This window comes from Sinohyriopsis cumingii, chromosome 10, assembly GCF_028554795.1.
Source record: "Sinohyriopsis cumingii isolate HCF-2022 chromosome 10, ASM2855479v2, whole genome shotgun sequence".
In the NCBI taxonomy this organism is placed as follows: Eukaryota; Metazoa; Mollusca; class Bivalvia; order Unionida; family Unionidae; genus Sinohyriopsis; species Sinohyriopsis cumingii.
Genome location: NC_142970.1, coordinates 69,780,934 through 69,797,214, shown reverse-complemented (window position 1 = coordinate 69,797,214; position 16,281 = coordinate 69,780,934). Strand labels below are relative to the sequence as shown.

At 36.2% G+C, this 16,281-nt stretch overlaps 1 protein-coding gene across 1 annotated transcript in view; it reads right to left on the bottom strand.

The window, feature by feature from the left end:
* Positions 1-7,820: 7,820 nt before the first annotated feature.
* Positions 7,821-16,281, bottom strand: part of LOC149790355 (uncharacterized) — a 58,361-nt gene continuing 49,900 nt past the window's right edge. Inside the window, exons 7-8 of the mRNA XM_089972401.1 lie at positions 9,703-9,781; positions 7,821-8,447 (exon numbers count right to left, since the gene is read on the bottom strand). Coding sequence (XP_089828527.1) covers positions 7,939-8,447; positions 9,703-9,781 — 588 coding nt within the window. The 3' untranslated portion in view covers positions 7,821-7,938. The remainder of the gene's footprint in view (positions 8,448-9,702; positions 9,782-16,281) is intronic.

The following is a 16,281-nucleotide window of genomic DNA, read 5'->3' as shown; positions in this document are numbered from 1 at the left end:
GGTTCAGCATTTAAAATATTTTAGACGTTGTGCGAGACAGTTCAAGCTACTGTTACATAAAACTTATTATTTTATCCATTTACGTACAATAAAGAACAGTAATGCCTCGAAAGTGTGTTAATACCGCGGACAATTTTTGCTATATTTGTGGGGAAGTGACATTTGCCAACCAGAAGAAAAGTATCAATTCTCAAGTGAAGAAGGCATATCATCTTTACTTCGGATGCAAGGTTGGTGACCAAGACAAGCCTTGGGCTCCGCATATATGCTGTGCTACATGTACAACACAGCTTTCACAGTGGTTGAATTGCAAAAGGTCATCAATGCCGTTTGCAGTCCCAATGGTGTGGAGAGAGCCAAGCAACCACCTAAATGACTGTTACTTCTGCTTGGTTCCTCCTCTTTCCGGCGGAATAACGAAGCGAAAGAAGTCGAGAATAGTCTACCCAAACATTCCGTCTGCATTAAGACCAGTTCCACATGGTGAGGGACTTCCTATTCCAGAACCTCCAGCAGAATATTCTCTTGATTCATCTGACGAAGACAAAGGTGAGTCGACCTGTTCTTCTCCTGGTCCATCAGCATGCAGTGATCCAGATTTTCACTGTGGTGCATCATCAACCCCACACAGAATAACACAGGAAGAACTAAATGACCTGATTCGTGATTTGGACTTATCAAAGAACAAGGCAGAATTGCTAGGATGAAGACTCCAACAATGGAATCTTCTAGAAGAAGATGTCACAATTACTGCATATCGAAAGCGCCACCAGCAATTGGAGCCTTTCTTCAGAAAGGAAAGTAATCTGATATTCTGTTCCGATATTGAGGGCCTCATGAATGCTTTAAAAATCACTCATGACCCACAAGAATGGAGACTATTTGTGGACTCTTCGAAACTGAGTCTCAAGGCTGTGCTTTTGCACAATGGAAACATTGTTCCATCTATTCCAGTAGCGTATGCTGTCCACATGAAAGAGACATACGATAACTTAAGGCAGCTACTGAATTCCATTGAGTATAACAAGTACAGCTGGCACCTCTGTGGTGATTTGAACGTAGTTGCCCTTTTAATGGGACTGCAGCAAGGATATACAAAATACATGTGTTTCTTATGCGAGTGGGATAGCCGAGCAAGGGAAATGCACTACATGAGGAAGGAATGGACTCACAGGCAGAATGTAGCCATTGGAGAGAAGAATATCCAACACCCAGCTCTGGTTGAGGCTCAGAAAATCTTGCTACCACCCCTTCACATCAAACTAGGTTTGATGAAGAACTTCGTGAAAGCCATTGACCGGACTTTGCCAGCATTCCGATACCTGCATGAAAAATTCCCTCGACTCAGCGAAGCAAAGATTAAAGAGGGAGTTTTTGTGGGTCCTCAGATTCGAGAGCTTTTCAAAGATGACCGGTTCAACAACTTGCTGGAAGGTGACGCGAAACAAGCATGGAATGCTTTTCGCCTAGTTTCTACAAACTTCCTCGGAAATGTTAGGGCAGAAAACTATAAGGAACTAGTAGAAGACATGTTGATGAAGTATAAGAAACTTGGCTGCAATATGTCTCTAAAGATTCACTTCCTTCATTCCCATTTGGATTTCTTTCCTAGCAACTGTGGTATTGTTAGTGATGAACACGGCGAACGTTTTCATCAAGATATCGCAACAATGGAACAAAGATACCAGGGAAAATGGTCCACTACAATGCTGGCTGACTACTGCTGGACACTCCTCAGAGATGCTCCCGAACAGCTGTACAAGAGACAGGCGAAGAAATCTAAGATGTAGTCAATGACTTGATTTTTTATAGGTAGGCTATTACAGTTGACCTTTTACTATTGGAATGCATTTCGTTATGTAAACATTAATTTCTTGCAGATTACAAAAAAACTAGAGCCAATTTTGCAATTTGACTGTCATATTCGTGTTCAGCACATAAAAATTGATAAGAATTGACTAATTTTATTTCAGTAACATGACTTTTGTAAAAATTTGTTGTCCAGTGTAACCTTTCCCAGTCGTTAGCCGAGCATTTCCTGTTTTTAAAATTGTCTCACTTACTTAGAGATATCATTCCAGTTGAGAATTCTATGTAGTTTGGACTAAAAATAATAAATTTATTAAAAATTAAACGTATACAAGCTATATATTGGAAACTGTCCAGGTGTTTAACTATTACAGCAACAGACGTCCAATCAGTTAGACAAGCCTAGCACAACAGGTGCTCTTACGTATCGATAAAATGCTGCCCTGAACAAAATTGCCAAGCAGGCAATTGGAATTTTTAATAAACAATTTACTGTTAGCTGGTGGTAGTTTATAAGTCCAGTAGTTTATCTTATCACAAATTCAGAACATATTTGTTATTATTTTATTTAGGATCCTGGATCCAAAAAAAAACAATATGGGATTGAAAATTTAAAAAAGGGGGGCAGGAGCTATGTGACTTAGTCGATAGTGTGGCTGACTCGATTCTGGTTGCAGTGGTGTGTGATTGGAAAGACTTTATTATTTTTTCTGTACCGTAATATGATGTAAGCTTTGTTGTGTTGATGTACTGGTGAATTCAAAACCACAATAAAGACAAACAAAATGGTGACCAACTGGCATCAACAAACCATCACCAAAACGTATTACTAATAGGAAATTTCGGGATCTCTATAAAAAAAAACTATATCATATCTATTTTATGTATGTATGTATGTATATATGTATGTGTGTGTGTGTGTGAATATCGTTGTAATGTTTTCTAAAACATATACATGTGCATGAATATTGTTGTAATTGCAGTAATACTCATATTATGCTAAGTACTTGTGTATGAATGTTGTAATGTACTATGATATATATATATATATATATATATATATATATATATATATATATATATAAATAATTCGTATTTTAAGATAAGAATTGTATGAAGCTGACATGTTTTAACACAACATTTAACCTAAGCTCTAATGAGCTTTTTACTGACTTACATCAAAAGCACGACATACATTTAAGCATAGAATGATTTTCAAGCGATACAAACACAGCATTACAAAGTCAATTAAGAATCACAAGTTATGACAACTTGCAGAATTAAAAGAGCTAAGGTACTGAAAATTAAAGGTAAAATTCGAAATTTAAATTTAACGCAAAAGCACCAACATAAAAATCATCCTTAGATGCAGCGTATGCCTAGCTTTAAAGGAAAGAAGCAAATAATAGGGCTCTTGGTTCACATAGGACTTGGACATTAAAACAGATATTATTTGTCATCAGGGCAGGGTGGGGTATTATTTGTATTATTACATTTACTGTCTTTACCATGCTATTATACACATAATGATAAAAATGAATTAAAATTTGATTTCCCTCTGAAGTGATGAGGTAGCCCATTCCATAGATTGGCAGATAATGATAATGAATTAAAATTTACGTGCCCTCTGAAGTGATGAGGTAGCCCATTCCATAGATTGGCAGCTGCATATCAAAAGAATTGTTTCCCTACGTTGCACTGTGTTGAGATTTTAATTCTTTAGACGTACTAGATATTTGAATGTCTACAATTGTATTTAATGCATGAAAAACATTTTAAATCATCCAGACATTTCAGAGCAAGCTTATTCCGAAATTTAAAAGTCTCCGGTGCCGTAGCCAGATGACCATCTACCTTTAGGGTTGGTATTTGTGCCTTGAGTGAGAGTTTATGATAACTGCTTTGTATTCATCATACACAGATCTTAAAAGCACGCTCTTATATTATTTCCAGTTTGGTAGTGTTCATGTCACTGCAACAGTGCCAGACTACATACTTTGAAATAGGAAAGGATAAATGTATACAAGATATAAAATTCCTCGCAGTTTGACAGTTTCCACGCACTTCATGATAGCACTGATTATGTTAAATATAGGCTTGATTCTGAATGTCCTTCTACCGACAACTAGTAAATGAAATTTCGCAGGATCGGCTACATTTTGTGAACCAGTCTTTCAGAATATTGGACTCCGCCTCCGGTGTGTTAAAGTTTTAGCATTGGTATAGTAATATAAAGAACCATATCTAATCAAACAGAAAACAAAAGCCAAATTTAAATTTGAGACTGCTACACGTCCAAATGACGGCGAAATCAACAAGCAGTAAATAAACAAATAGAAGAAAGAAATAATTAATAGTTGAAGAATGATTTTAGAAAGTGTAAGCGCCATATTTATTTTCTGCTGCCGTCAGTCCAGCAAAGTTTTATTACAACAATACAGAAAATCAAAGAAAGGTGTATCCTGCCGATCGCAAATGATTCATGCTTCTGATTTCTGTGATGCATGGCTGTAATTTAATAGCGATGCTTTGGAAAGTTTACATTTTTTCATTTAGGGCAAACTCCCCATACGTTTTCAGTTTAGTATTTACTATCGCTCTTCACGTGCGCGTTTTATATTGGTACAACCCAAGTGAAATTCAATCGCTAGCATCTCAGTGGACTCAACTGAATGTCATGTCATATTGTTGTGACTGGCTAGTTTTGCGTTTGACTATGTTGCCAATATTGTGTATTAAACATTCATTTTCTGAAATCTATGGTCTAGACAATCTATGGAGTCCTACACTGTCAAATTTCCAACAATGATAACCTCAATAACAGCAACGATCAGTAGCATTTCTACTGTGTTGTCCTTTTATTGAAATCAAATAATTTATTAATCCATTGGATTCCTGTGAATAATCATTCTTACATCTAGCCATTAGCCATCAATCTCTCTCAAGCACGGCAGCAACGCTATTCCTTTTTTGTGAGGAACCTTCTAGTTATGCATATATGAAGTCTAGCATGCAAATGAAACATGCGATGTGCGTCTTTCCTTCAAAAATTCCTTGTTACCTGTCTGGTGGTCAGACGGTTGATCAAACTTGGAATATGGATGCTTTTTCATGAAGATCTCACCAGCATTTGATAATGAGTTGGATACATAGTAATGAGTCAGTCTTGCCTCCATTTATCTGAGCTTGTTACCACCTATTTTTGTTTTTTAAATTTTGGTCTGATTTGAACTATAGGCATATATTATCAAGATATCGCAGGAGTTTAGTAAAGAGTAAGAGCCACATATATAAAAAGGTGATGTTGATGCATGTATCGTCAAACTGCCGAACAGTTTTGCTGTTGAGCATATTCTGTGCCTCTGATTGATTGCACATTTGTTTTACTCTAACCTCCAAGATAACGGTCATCTTAAGAGAAAAAAAGTATTGTCTCTTCCTAATTTGGATGGATGGTCATATCAACATGCGGTTTTCACCAACATGCTTCTTATTATGTCAGGCTGACCGTTAAACTAAATGGTTCCGATCTTTCATGAATGTTTTCCGCTAAAGTGGCCATATTAAAAATCATTCCTTTGCTTAATAATTGCACAAATGGTTTTAACACATCAGTTTTAATAGAGAAACGACTTTACCTTTGACTCATGAAAAATCTCTTTGGCTGCAGAGCGTCAGTTTCTTTGAGGGGATCTTGTTCTATCCCCTTTTGATTTAGCCGGATATGCCGGGTATGCTGGGTATTGACGCATAACCGTATAATAAGTGGCAAATGAATCAACATGTTTTGAACTTACAATAAATAAGTTCCATTCAAAATACATGAAGTATATCAAGACTTAAGAAAGCAAATTGTAGATATCAGTTATTTTGGAAACTACAATGATGAGAAGAGTACATAGACCTACCTCAGTGTATAAAATCCAATTCCATGTATCACTAAGCACCTGAGTGTATAAACTCCATTCCCATATATCACTTAGCGTCTCGTAGTGTTTACTTAAAATTAAAATTAAAATTAAAATGTTCGATTATGTTAATTATTGTTTGGTTGAATTAATATTCAGCATGAATCGTGGATTAAAATACTCTCAGAATATTTAGATTTTTCTGAGAAGAGTTTAGTTTTATAGCTGAGGAAAACAAGAGAATTTCCTGTGATTTAAGGAATCCCTTAACTCTTTTTTTCAAAATTGTTCCCAGTTTAACAATTTTTTGAATCAAAGAGATAATTTTCTTTCGATGAGCAATATCATATCTTGAATAAAGTCTAAATATTTTCACACGTATCATAATTAAAATAACTTAAAATCTCCATTATAGAACAGGAAGTTTAGAAATCTAGTTTAACTAGGAACAGATTATGTTTGCTTAATCAAGCTAGGGGCCCCGAGTGGCCGAGTGGTCTAAAGCGCTCACCGTTCCGGATCAGTGCCTTCTCACCTGTGTCTGCGTGGGTCGAGCCCAATAGGCTAGCGTGGGTACGTGGGAAAGCCTGCCAGTAGCTTCTCGTGGGTCGGTGGTTCTTCCCTGGGTTTTCCAGGGTTCTTCCTCCACCAGTTATACTGGCCGCCATGTATAGCCTATCTTGTGCTGAAAAATGGCGTTAAACGCTAGAACAACAACAACAACAACAATCAAGCTTATTCATTTTCGTCCCTAGTTGCGTATATTGATCGCCAAGATAGTTAAGAGACCGACGATTTAATTTTGTTTGGTGGTGGTGGTGGTGCTAAAAGCGTCTTGGCATTACAAAAAAACGCAGGTCCTCAGTCAACTAAATGAAGATATTCCAGAAAAAGAATCTATTATATCTATTAAACTATCTTGAGGTAAAATAATCATAAAATATCCAGATTTATAACAAATTCCATCCACCCCACCCACCAACCCACCCCTGCAGATATAATAAGCCCTTCCCCAGGATAATCGTGAGTAGCACTAAATATGATTTTAACCGAATCTGCTGTATTCATGTTGTCGAACAGCTTGAGTCATGTGATCGAATCTATGTCAAAATGGCAATCTTCAAGGAAGCAGTCGTCAGTTGTAATATTTTTGTTGTCCCAATATACCGACTTTAGTCAATGACTGCACATGTTATTTGCTTGATCGCAGTGCATTTCCTTCTTATACTCTGTGAATTCAATATAGGAACTGTTAATTAAGCAGAAAACAGACGCATAACATGCATAAGAACTTTGATAGAATTTGGCGAATTTATGCATTAAAAGGTTAAAATATGAATTCGCGTAAGTCGACAGGTAGTAAACAGTTCCTATACATAACCAGAGATTATATGATCAAGAAATATGATTGCTTAACAAAAAACGTTGCAAAATATGGCATTTACTTGAAATACTATTGACATTACACACCATTACCTCTTCATTATCCTCTTCCTCTTCTTCTTCTCTTATTATTATTATTATTATTATTATTATTATTATTAAATTGTAAGGCATGTATATGCATTGTTCTATTTTAAATAGTGATTCAGAGAACTGCCGAATTGTCCGGAGAGTTTGTTTGTGAAGACACATGAATATTATACGCGAGTGGTATCTTGCGTGTGTTCGGGATATAGCATGGGGACAAATTAGTTGTCTAGTTCAGAAAAACAAACACGGAGGTGATATGTTTTGAACCGTTTGATGGTTTTCGTTTTCTTATCTTTGAAAACAATTGCCAAATGCGACGACTTGTACAGCCATTTCTCGTAAAATAAATTGATTTAGGATGTTGAGAGTTAAGGTGTGTGTGTGTGTGTGTGTGTGTGTGTATATATATATATATATATATATATATATATATATATATATATATATATATATATATATAAGTAGGTATTACCCTTCATTCAGTCGAGCGTGACTACTTAATACATATAAAGTGAGATATTCGTTTAGTTAGGCAACATGATAAGCAAAGGATCCCTTTAGCGGTTTTCTCACATGATGGAGCTTGGTGGTTGCTACGTGCGTGTCATATGATAACTCTAGACTCCTTACTAAAATAAAACCACGCCTCTTATTGCAATCATCTTCCATCAACAGTCCTCGCAACATTCTTAAAAGTTCATGTTTGCATATATTTTTTTAATGAACAATATCTTGGCGATGAAATGGTTTATTCCCCCTCGTTGTCCATGTCAGCGTCAAATATCGGGTTATGCAGTGGTCCCATCTCCGTATCAAATTTGGCTTTTCTTCGCCTACGGTGTAAGTAGTAGACGGTTGCAACAATTACTATTACGGTCACCATGGCAACTACTCCTACCGAGACGTAAACAGCCATCATGTCCACTTTTCGGTGGTCAACCGAATTTTTGACATCATTCTTAGCTGCCGCTGCCCGACTTCCGGGATTTAAACCAGGTTTCAAATCATGATCGTTAAAAACCGAAATACTTCTCTGTGATGATACGTCCTTCTCTGAAGTTGATTCAACTATGGAGGATGAAGATTTGGATTTTGAAATTTGTGTCGATACCATTGTAGTCATATGTGTAGCTCCACTTTTCCTTTTTGTTGAACTTGTTTGTTTGGTTGTTACTTCCGCTACCGTGGTTGTTCGGTTTATTGTCGTGGTCAGTTCCGTAGTAGTAATAATTGCCACTGTACTTGAGGTGATATTTTCTGAAGCATTAGAAGAAAAACAGAAAAGTTTAAACTTATTTTTCCCAGAAATATTTCAAGTACCCAGTCTGGTTTTGGCAGGAGTCGAACACGCACCCTTCTGCTTGCAAGTCTGGTACGCTCAACACTCACTCAACCACCACGCATCATATCAACTTTATACTCCAGAAACATTGGTTACTCTAATTAATTTTGTTATATACGTCACACCTCGGTCTGGTTTGTCCTTTAGGTCATTTTACGCAACAATGGTGAGCCAACCGTGTCATACGTACATATTTCATCGTGTACTAGATGCTTTCAACAATTGTCAGACTTCTATCATAATCGGCACGATTCAATATTCGGTTGGCACTGAAAAAAGTTATAATAACGCTTTTGTCATCATGAAGATGTAAGATGGGGATGGCACAGTACAAACAGTTTTCATACTTGTATGAAAATGAACCATGTGTAATAATCGGGTTGGCGCTGCACACTTGATTGTGACACTCTCATAATGAACATTATATAATATCTCGTTGGCACTATGCACCCGATTGTCACACTTACATGATAATGGACAAGATGTAATATTGGGCTGGCACTGTACACATGATTGTCACACTATTATAATGAGCAGGATACAATATATCATCGGCACTGTACACATGATTGTGACACTATCGTAATGAACAAGATGTAATATTGGGCTGGCACTGTACACGTAATTTACATTAAGTTGTAAGCATAAGAATAACCGCATGCACCGTGCTGATATATTATTCCTGATCGAACGGGACGGGATGTAAATAAGACTGTATGTTTCAGGTCAGCAGAAAACGAAAGAAAAATCATGTAGCGACATGCACTACTTAATACATAAATAATTTATATTCAGTCTTACGTAAGGACTTACAACAATGATTTACATTCAGTTAAGATGTCTCAGTTTGTTGCCATCATTTTGAACATGTCTCATGTGGATTCAGTCAATTAAAAATGCCTCATGTGGATGCCGTCAGTTAAAAATGTCTCATGTGGATGCAGTCAATTAAAAATGTCTCAGGTGGATGCCTTCAATTAAAAATGTCTCATGTGGATGCAGTCAATTAAAAATGTCTCAGGTGAATGCCGTCAATTAAAAATGTCTTATGTGGATGCAGTCAATAAAAAATGTCTCATGTGGATGCCGTCAATTAAAAATGTCTCATGTGGATGCCATTGCTTGACTTACTGCAACATTATGTTGCACTATCACAGTCTAAATACTTACCTGGGCATGGTCCCAAACTGACGTCATCAATCGCAATATCGTGCTTGTGACCTTTAAGGCGAGTCCCAACAAATATTATCTGAAAAAATATTTATTTAAATAGCAATAAATTGAATTGGACCAAATCAAAATCAATTAAACTAAATGCTGTGTTCAATTTTTAGTCAACAAATTTGAGCGATTGTCCTTGTTTGTCTCTTTCATTTTTTACAATTTGTTAATGTTTTAATTTAATGCGAATATTATGTTCGGGGGTGGGTGGGGTGGGTGGGAATCATGTACTAGGCTGTATATGATGCAAATGTTATAAATGGGAATTGCATGGGGGGGGGATCATGTGTTAGGTTATAAATTATGCTGATGATAGAACAAAACATTTTCCAGTTTATCGATTCTTAATACACTACATTGCGTTTGTATAAATACTACTTCTATTATTTGAACTCCAGTTTGCGCTTCGAAATTAGAAAATATTTCCTGGCACGAGTGCATTGTTCAACTTCTGAGTTTACTATGTTTATGAAAGTAAATGTAAGTATTGATTATACAGAGACCAATCATATTTACTGAAGACTAATACCAGTCTTAGAATGTCATCGGGAATGCTCCGATTTCATATTCATGATTATACCTACTACCAAAGTATGCCAAGCTCATGCCCTGCCCACAATTTATTTCGTTGTCATCTTTTTTGTTTGGACTCCATAATGACAATTAGGATTCCACTCCTTGTTCTAAGTCCTTATTATACTCTTGTATGTACCTACATTGTGGTTTGCTTAAGAGAACTACTTGTGATCATTAATTGAGCGAAATCCAAGTGATACGTTGAGTAGTCTAAGCCCGAATGACCATCTACAAAGTTTGAGCCGTCAAAGCCCGAATTACCATCTAATCAGTTTGAGTCGTCTAAGGCCAAATGATTATGTACTCAGTTTGAGTCGTCAAAGCCCGAATTATCATCTAATCAGTGTATTTCAGAACAGCTGTTATTTTTAACAATTCTTATTAATTTATTAATGTGTTATCTATATTCATTATATAATCCTTTAATCTCACACAAATCACGTGACATTTGATACCAACGTTCAATTTGTATTTCCCTATCACACGACTAGATTTGAAATTTTTTGAAGTTTTCACTCACGTCTACGTGTTGATGCTCACAGATGCACGAAATGGAACTTCTACATCTCCAGTTGGTTTAGATTTAAATCATACTCTATATCGGAAAATATTAAGAAAAATTAAAAAAGGTTTGTGATCAATATAGAACCTCACACATATTTTTCTCGGATCATGGAAAGAACTGGATTTATATTTCATGCAAATACATTTCGACCTAATGGCGTCCACCTGAGCCTCCTTTCTTTGTCTGCCGACTTTGGAGACAACATGCATGCAGTTTGTGTATATACCGAACAGAGAAAATCTGTCTGTTCATATGCCCCGACAAAAGAGACAATCTGTTCATATGCCCCGACAACAGAGACAATCTGTTCATATGCCCCGACAACAGAGATAATCTGTTCATATGCCCCGACAACAGATTTGGCCAAGTGTTGTTCTCATCATCACCACTGAAAATAAAGAGATTCTAGTGCAAAATCATGCAATAAGTTCACACAAGAAACTTTGAAGTTTTTAAACTGTGCATCATGGTTGAACGAAACCTACGTTTATTTCCTAACGTGGCCCGAAATTTTGAAGACGATGCTTTGCACGAAATTACATTTGACTATATTCGTTTTCCATCCGAATCGCCGATGAATATGTGCACATCTCATTTACTACATGTCTCTGCTTCACAAGGAAACTCTCATAACACCTCAGTGTTTGCCCATTGTAAACTTTGATTTTTACATCCCTGCCTGGGATATATAAAAATCTTTGTGTCCATACGCCGGTCCTCCTTCCTCCGTCAAACCTTGAGAACGCAATATGTCGAACGACGAGGTATACTAAGACTATAGTCCAAGAATTTTCCAACATGTTTTGTTCATTTGAAAATGCGCATGTCTACACATATATATCGTCCCACAATTTCTGTTAGAGTTGTTGCCCTTTTCGACTTTGAACCTAATGCAGTGTATGGCGGAATCTTGTGAACTCGGCTAGTTACAAGGTTTTAAATGGATCGCTCTGAAACTTAGCACGTATTATGGCTATCATTTGAAAATATCCATATGGACCAATGACTGATCCTTTGAGTATTGTTACGGTCATTTTTCTTTCTGAATCGGAGTTAGATGTATAGTATGAAGGAATATTACGAGCATAACTAGTCGCACCGTTTTCAACAGGTAGCCATGAAAAGTTGTATATGTTAAGGCAATGACTGGAGATGCGAATACCACTGACATGTCGCAGATTTTGTCAAGCATATTGCCCTTTTTGTCCCTCAGTTGAATGCATTGCAACATAATCTTTTAACTGCAACTTGTCTTGCATGTTTTTCTTGTTTAATGGATTATTTTGAAACGTCCACATACGTGTTTTATTCCAAGCCTGCAAAAATAATGAAGTTGATATGACAAGGAAATAGAAATAGGAAGTTAGGACAAGAAGTATTCACAGGCTACATCCACTGCTTTATTTGCCTCAGCTTGAAGTACAGTACGAATTGGGGTTCTACATTCATTACATATAATCTCTTTTACTCTTTCCCAATCAATTACTTGCATTTCAGATTAGATGGATTTCAAAGCCGGCTAGAGAGGATGCAGTTAAGAGGAACTTGGACGACGAGGTACTGGAACGAGTCTCAAAGGGCAGGGAGAAAGTGTAGCAAGCAGAGCTCAGCCCGTCGGCTCAGAAGGCCCAAATGGTAGAGCACCATTGTAGAATTAGGCTGGTCCATAATAAATTAGAAGAGAAAGGCTAATCATTATACTCATCATGTTGTCGGTCGATCTGTGCACTATTTGGACTATAAACTGATGACATCATTGAGATCGAGGCTCGATCTGCGCACTATTTGGACTATAAACTGATGACATCATTGAGAACGAGGCTCGATGGTCATAGGTAGAGGCTCGATGTAGAATATGTGGGATATATTAAAATGATCAAATTGTTCGCCATTCCCCTACGCTACGTCGTCGGTCCGTAGAATCAATGACTAAAGATGCAAGGTTGAGGATACAATCAATAGAAACCCCAAGTCACTGATTAGGATACTGATGTTTGATTGGATAATTTTAATGCTGGTTTGTATGATATCCAATCAGTACAATACCCAAATACAAGTACCTCTGGGTATAACCTGATATCCTTGCCATGGATCAAGTAATGATGAGCATAAATAGGGTATCTCAGCCAAAACCCTATTTTGTATTTCGACGATAGCATGATTACCCGCTTCCAAGCCACACACACACACCCCTCGCGTTAGTCTAAACAAAATACGAAAACAACTTGTTGAAGCAACAAGGTCGATTTCATAATTGATTACCTGTCAAAGACCTATTAGTAGATCATTCATCGTCATCATTCAAAATAGGGATAGCATAGATACGCTCATTTTAGCTCACTACTGCGATTTTTTTAATACCTGAAATCGCTAGCGGACTATATTTATATTTCACACAAAATTACCATACCTAAAATTCAAACAAAATTACTTTTCCTAACATTCGCAAATAATTCCAATCGATATTAATACTTTGCTGAAATTCGCAGGTCACACGTGTGACTTATAAATATCCATGCGCTATTAATAGCTCGCTTTGATTTTACACAAAAATCAATACTTTGCACAGCCACCTGTCAGGCGATTTTCGATATTCACATAAAATTTTAATGAAATCGCTAGCAATTTGTAATAACCAGTCTAAAATAATCCACCTTGCTAAAATAAACACTATCAGGCTTTTTATATCCTAACACAATCGTATTTATCCCATCAGAGCTGTATCTTTTATCATCAAAATTACAAAGACCAGATTTTATGATTACATCTGTTTCAATTTTATGACAATTTGATTTTTTGTCATCATCTCAACTTAACTAGAAAATCCATCTAACGCAGGTTTATAATAATCGAATCCTATCACCTTACCGACTACATTTTTTATTCCCTTAGCTCGTTTCTTAACTTTATTGTCAGCTAGTTTGAAACAGTACATTTTACTACGCAATCCAATAAACTCACCGACAGGAACCAAAATAGTCTCGTCTTTAAATTTTCCTATAAGTTTTTATTATCGTCACGGTGAAATCTGCTGGGGTTTTTTTTGTGGATAATGTGAAAAATCAAACATCTCTCTGTTTTCATAAAATTCTTAATAAATATCATCAGATTTTATCTTGTACATAAGCGAGTCATTTTCTGTAAATAACAGCTCTGCATCAGGCCACTTAGCCATAGCAAAATCGTAATGAAATTGGTACATTAGCTATTTTAATATCTCAAGTACTGACATGCCGACATAAACTGGCTTATTTTACTTAGATTTGTCTTTCTCTGTTGAATGGATGCTAGATTTTCATTAAATGTTTTCATATTGACATAGTCATCAGATACTACAAGTTCATCACGACGGTCCACGTTATTGACGATCTCAATATTGACTCGCTTTCTAATATTGAATATGGTCTTGCCAAAGACACTGTCATTCATAAGCTTGAAAAAGTTTCTTTCGAATTACGTTTTGACAGCTGCTCCTCGTACTGTGTTTCAGCCTATATAACTCTTCATTCACGTTGATCGATTAAAGTTTGACACAAGATGAACTTTTCTTAATTTTAGCCCATGAAAAACTGTTTATTTTAAAATTGTATAATGCAAAAGCATCACCGTTTGTCAAGCAGATTAGGAACTAATGTTTTAACAACAGATTTACCACTAGTGCTAGAACTAGACGAACAATTTCTGTTTTCTGATAATAAGTTGAAGTCGATGAACATTGATTCTGGACATAATGGATATCGTGATGATTATCATGAAGTTCAACAGGATGGCATATATCAACTTCTATGAGATAACTAACATCATTCGGTGTTACAATTTTATCTGTTTCTCTGAAAAACTATTTTTCACTGATCCACCTAAACCGACCAACCGGCATAGACTCCGATAATCCGTAATCATATAAATTATTTGTATCTATACAGGCTATACAGCTAGATGTTATGTACTATCATATTCGGGTAGATATTTATTATTAGCCCTGGCATATTGTTTTGTTATGACGTTTATTCCGCCTCGGATTCGGATTCCACATTCAATAAAGTTGAACATATCAGGGTCTGTTAATAGTCCTAATTTTATTTTAGTGTGTTTGAGTAATGCATCTCAACTTAGTCGGTGTGCCGAATAGTACCAAGCTGGGACGATTCCGTAGTTAGCAGGCTGACATCTCTGACAATTTCAAATATATCTGCGAGCAAAAGTACATTGGTGATAGGATACATGTCATGATAATCTCCGAAGGACTTCCAAATCGATTTCGCATAAGCATAATTATCATCACTAAGACCCTCAAGGTTTAACCTAGAATAAAACTCATCTTTGTCAGGTAGACACTTTTCATCAAATTTATCCCAATTATCAAGATATTCGTAGCGGAAAATAATCATTTTCCTGTCAATAACTGCTAGTAGTATCACCTAAATGCTCAGTCAAATTATCAAATTTACTGCATCCTTTTACCAGCTCGTCTAGAGATGCTGCCATAGACTACAGACTGTCAAAAAATCTTATCCGGCCGAGTGTTAGAGACATGCACTTTTCAGTGTTTTTGGGGTGCACTTTTTCTTGTTGTTATTAATTTTCTAGCGGTATATTAAATTGTTATTACCGAACGCTTCAACTTTAATATGAGAATCATATCTTCTGAAATTGTGAAAGACAACATGAACAAAATCTGATGAGGTATATTTTAAATTACGTCTATCATGTGCTGGACTAGGATACTTTTCCAGTTATATGACAGTGATCTTTGACTTTATCTTGAGGTAAAAGCGCCAGCTCACAAATATGGCATATTACTGCTATATTAAATTCAGCTTTTTGTTTTACTGTTAGTGGTTTCATTTCTTCTGTCATAGCGACTAAGAGCATGATGCGATCAATTTCTTCGATAAGGTTCCTTAGTAACCAGACAGCAGGTTCCTCTTCACGATACATCCTTACTGTTTTTGATAAAGATTTATCAACAGCACAAACGACTTTATACGAAGTTCCGCAAGGAATATGCTCTTGTATTTTGCTTGTCGAAGATTTATCAGGATTATTTGCTGCTCCTTGCACTGGAAGCCATATTGATTCGAAATCTGCATATACTATAAAATGCCTTTTAATCTTGTATCTGTAATTTGTAAATTATAATATTTTTTCATCTTCGCTAGGCATATATAATTTCTACATATCAGAGCAATATTTGAGATGTTTATCAAGTAAGTCTTCAGATATACAACCGTAGAAATACCTGACACACAAATATTTCTTTTCTTTAAGCACGTTATACTGACCTCCGACTAGCACATTAAAGTCATTTATCCACACGTAATGATCTTTATAAAATGGTAAAGTTATTGTTTGTGTGATGCTAGATCGCTGATATATCTGGGATATAT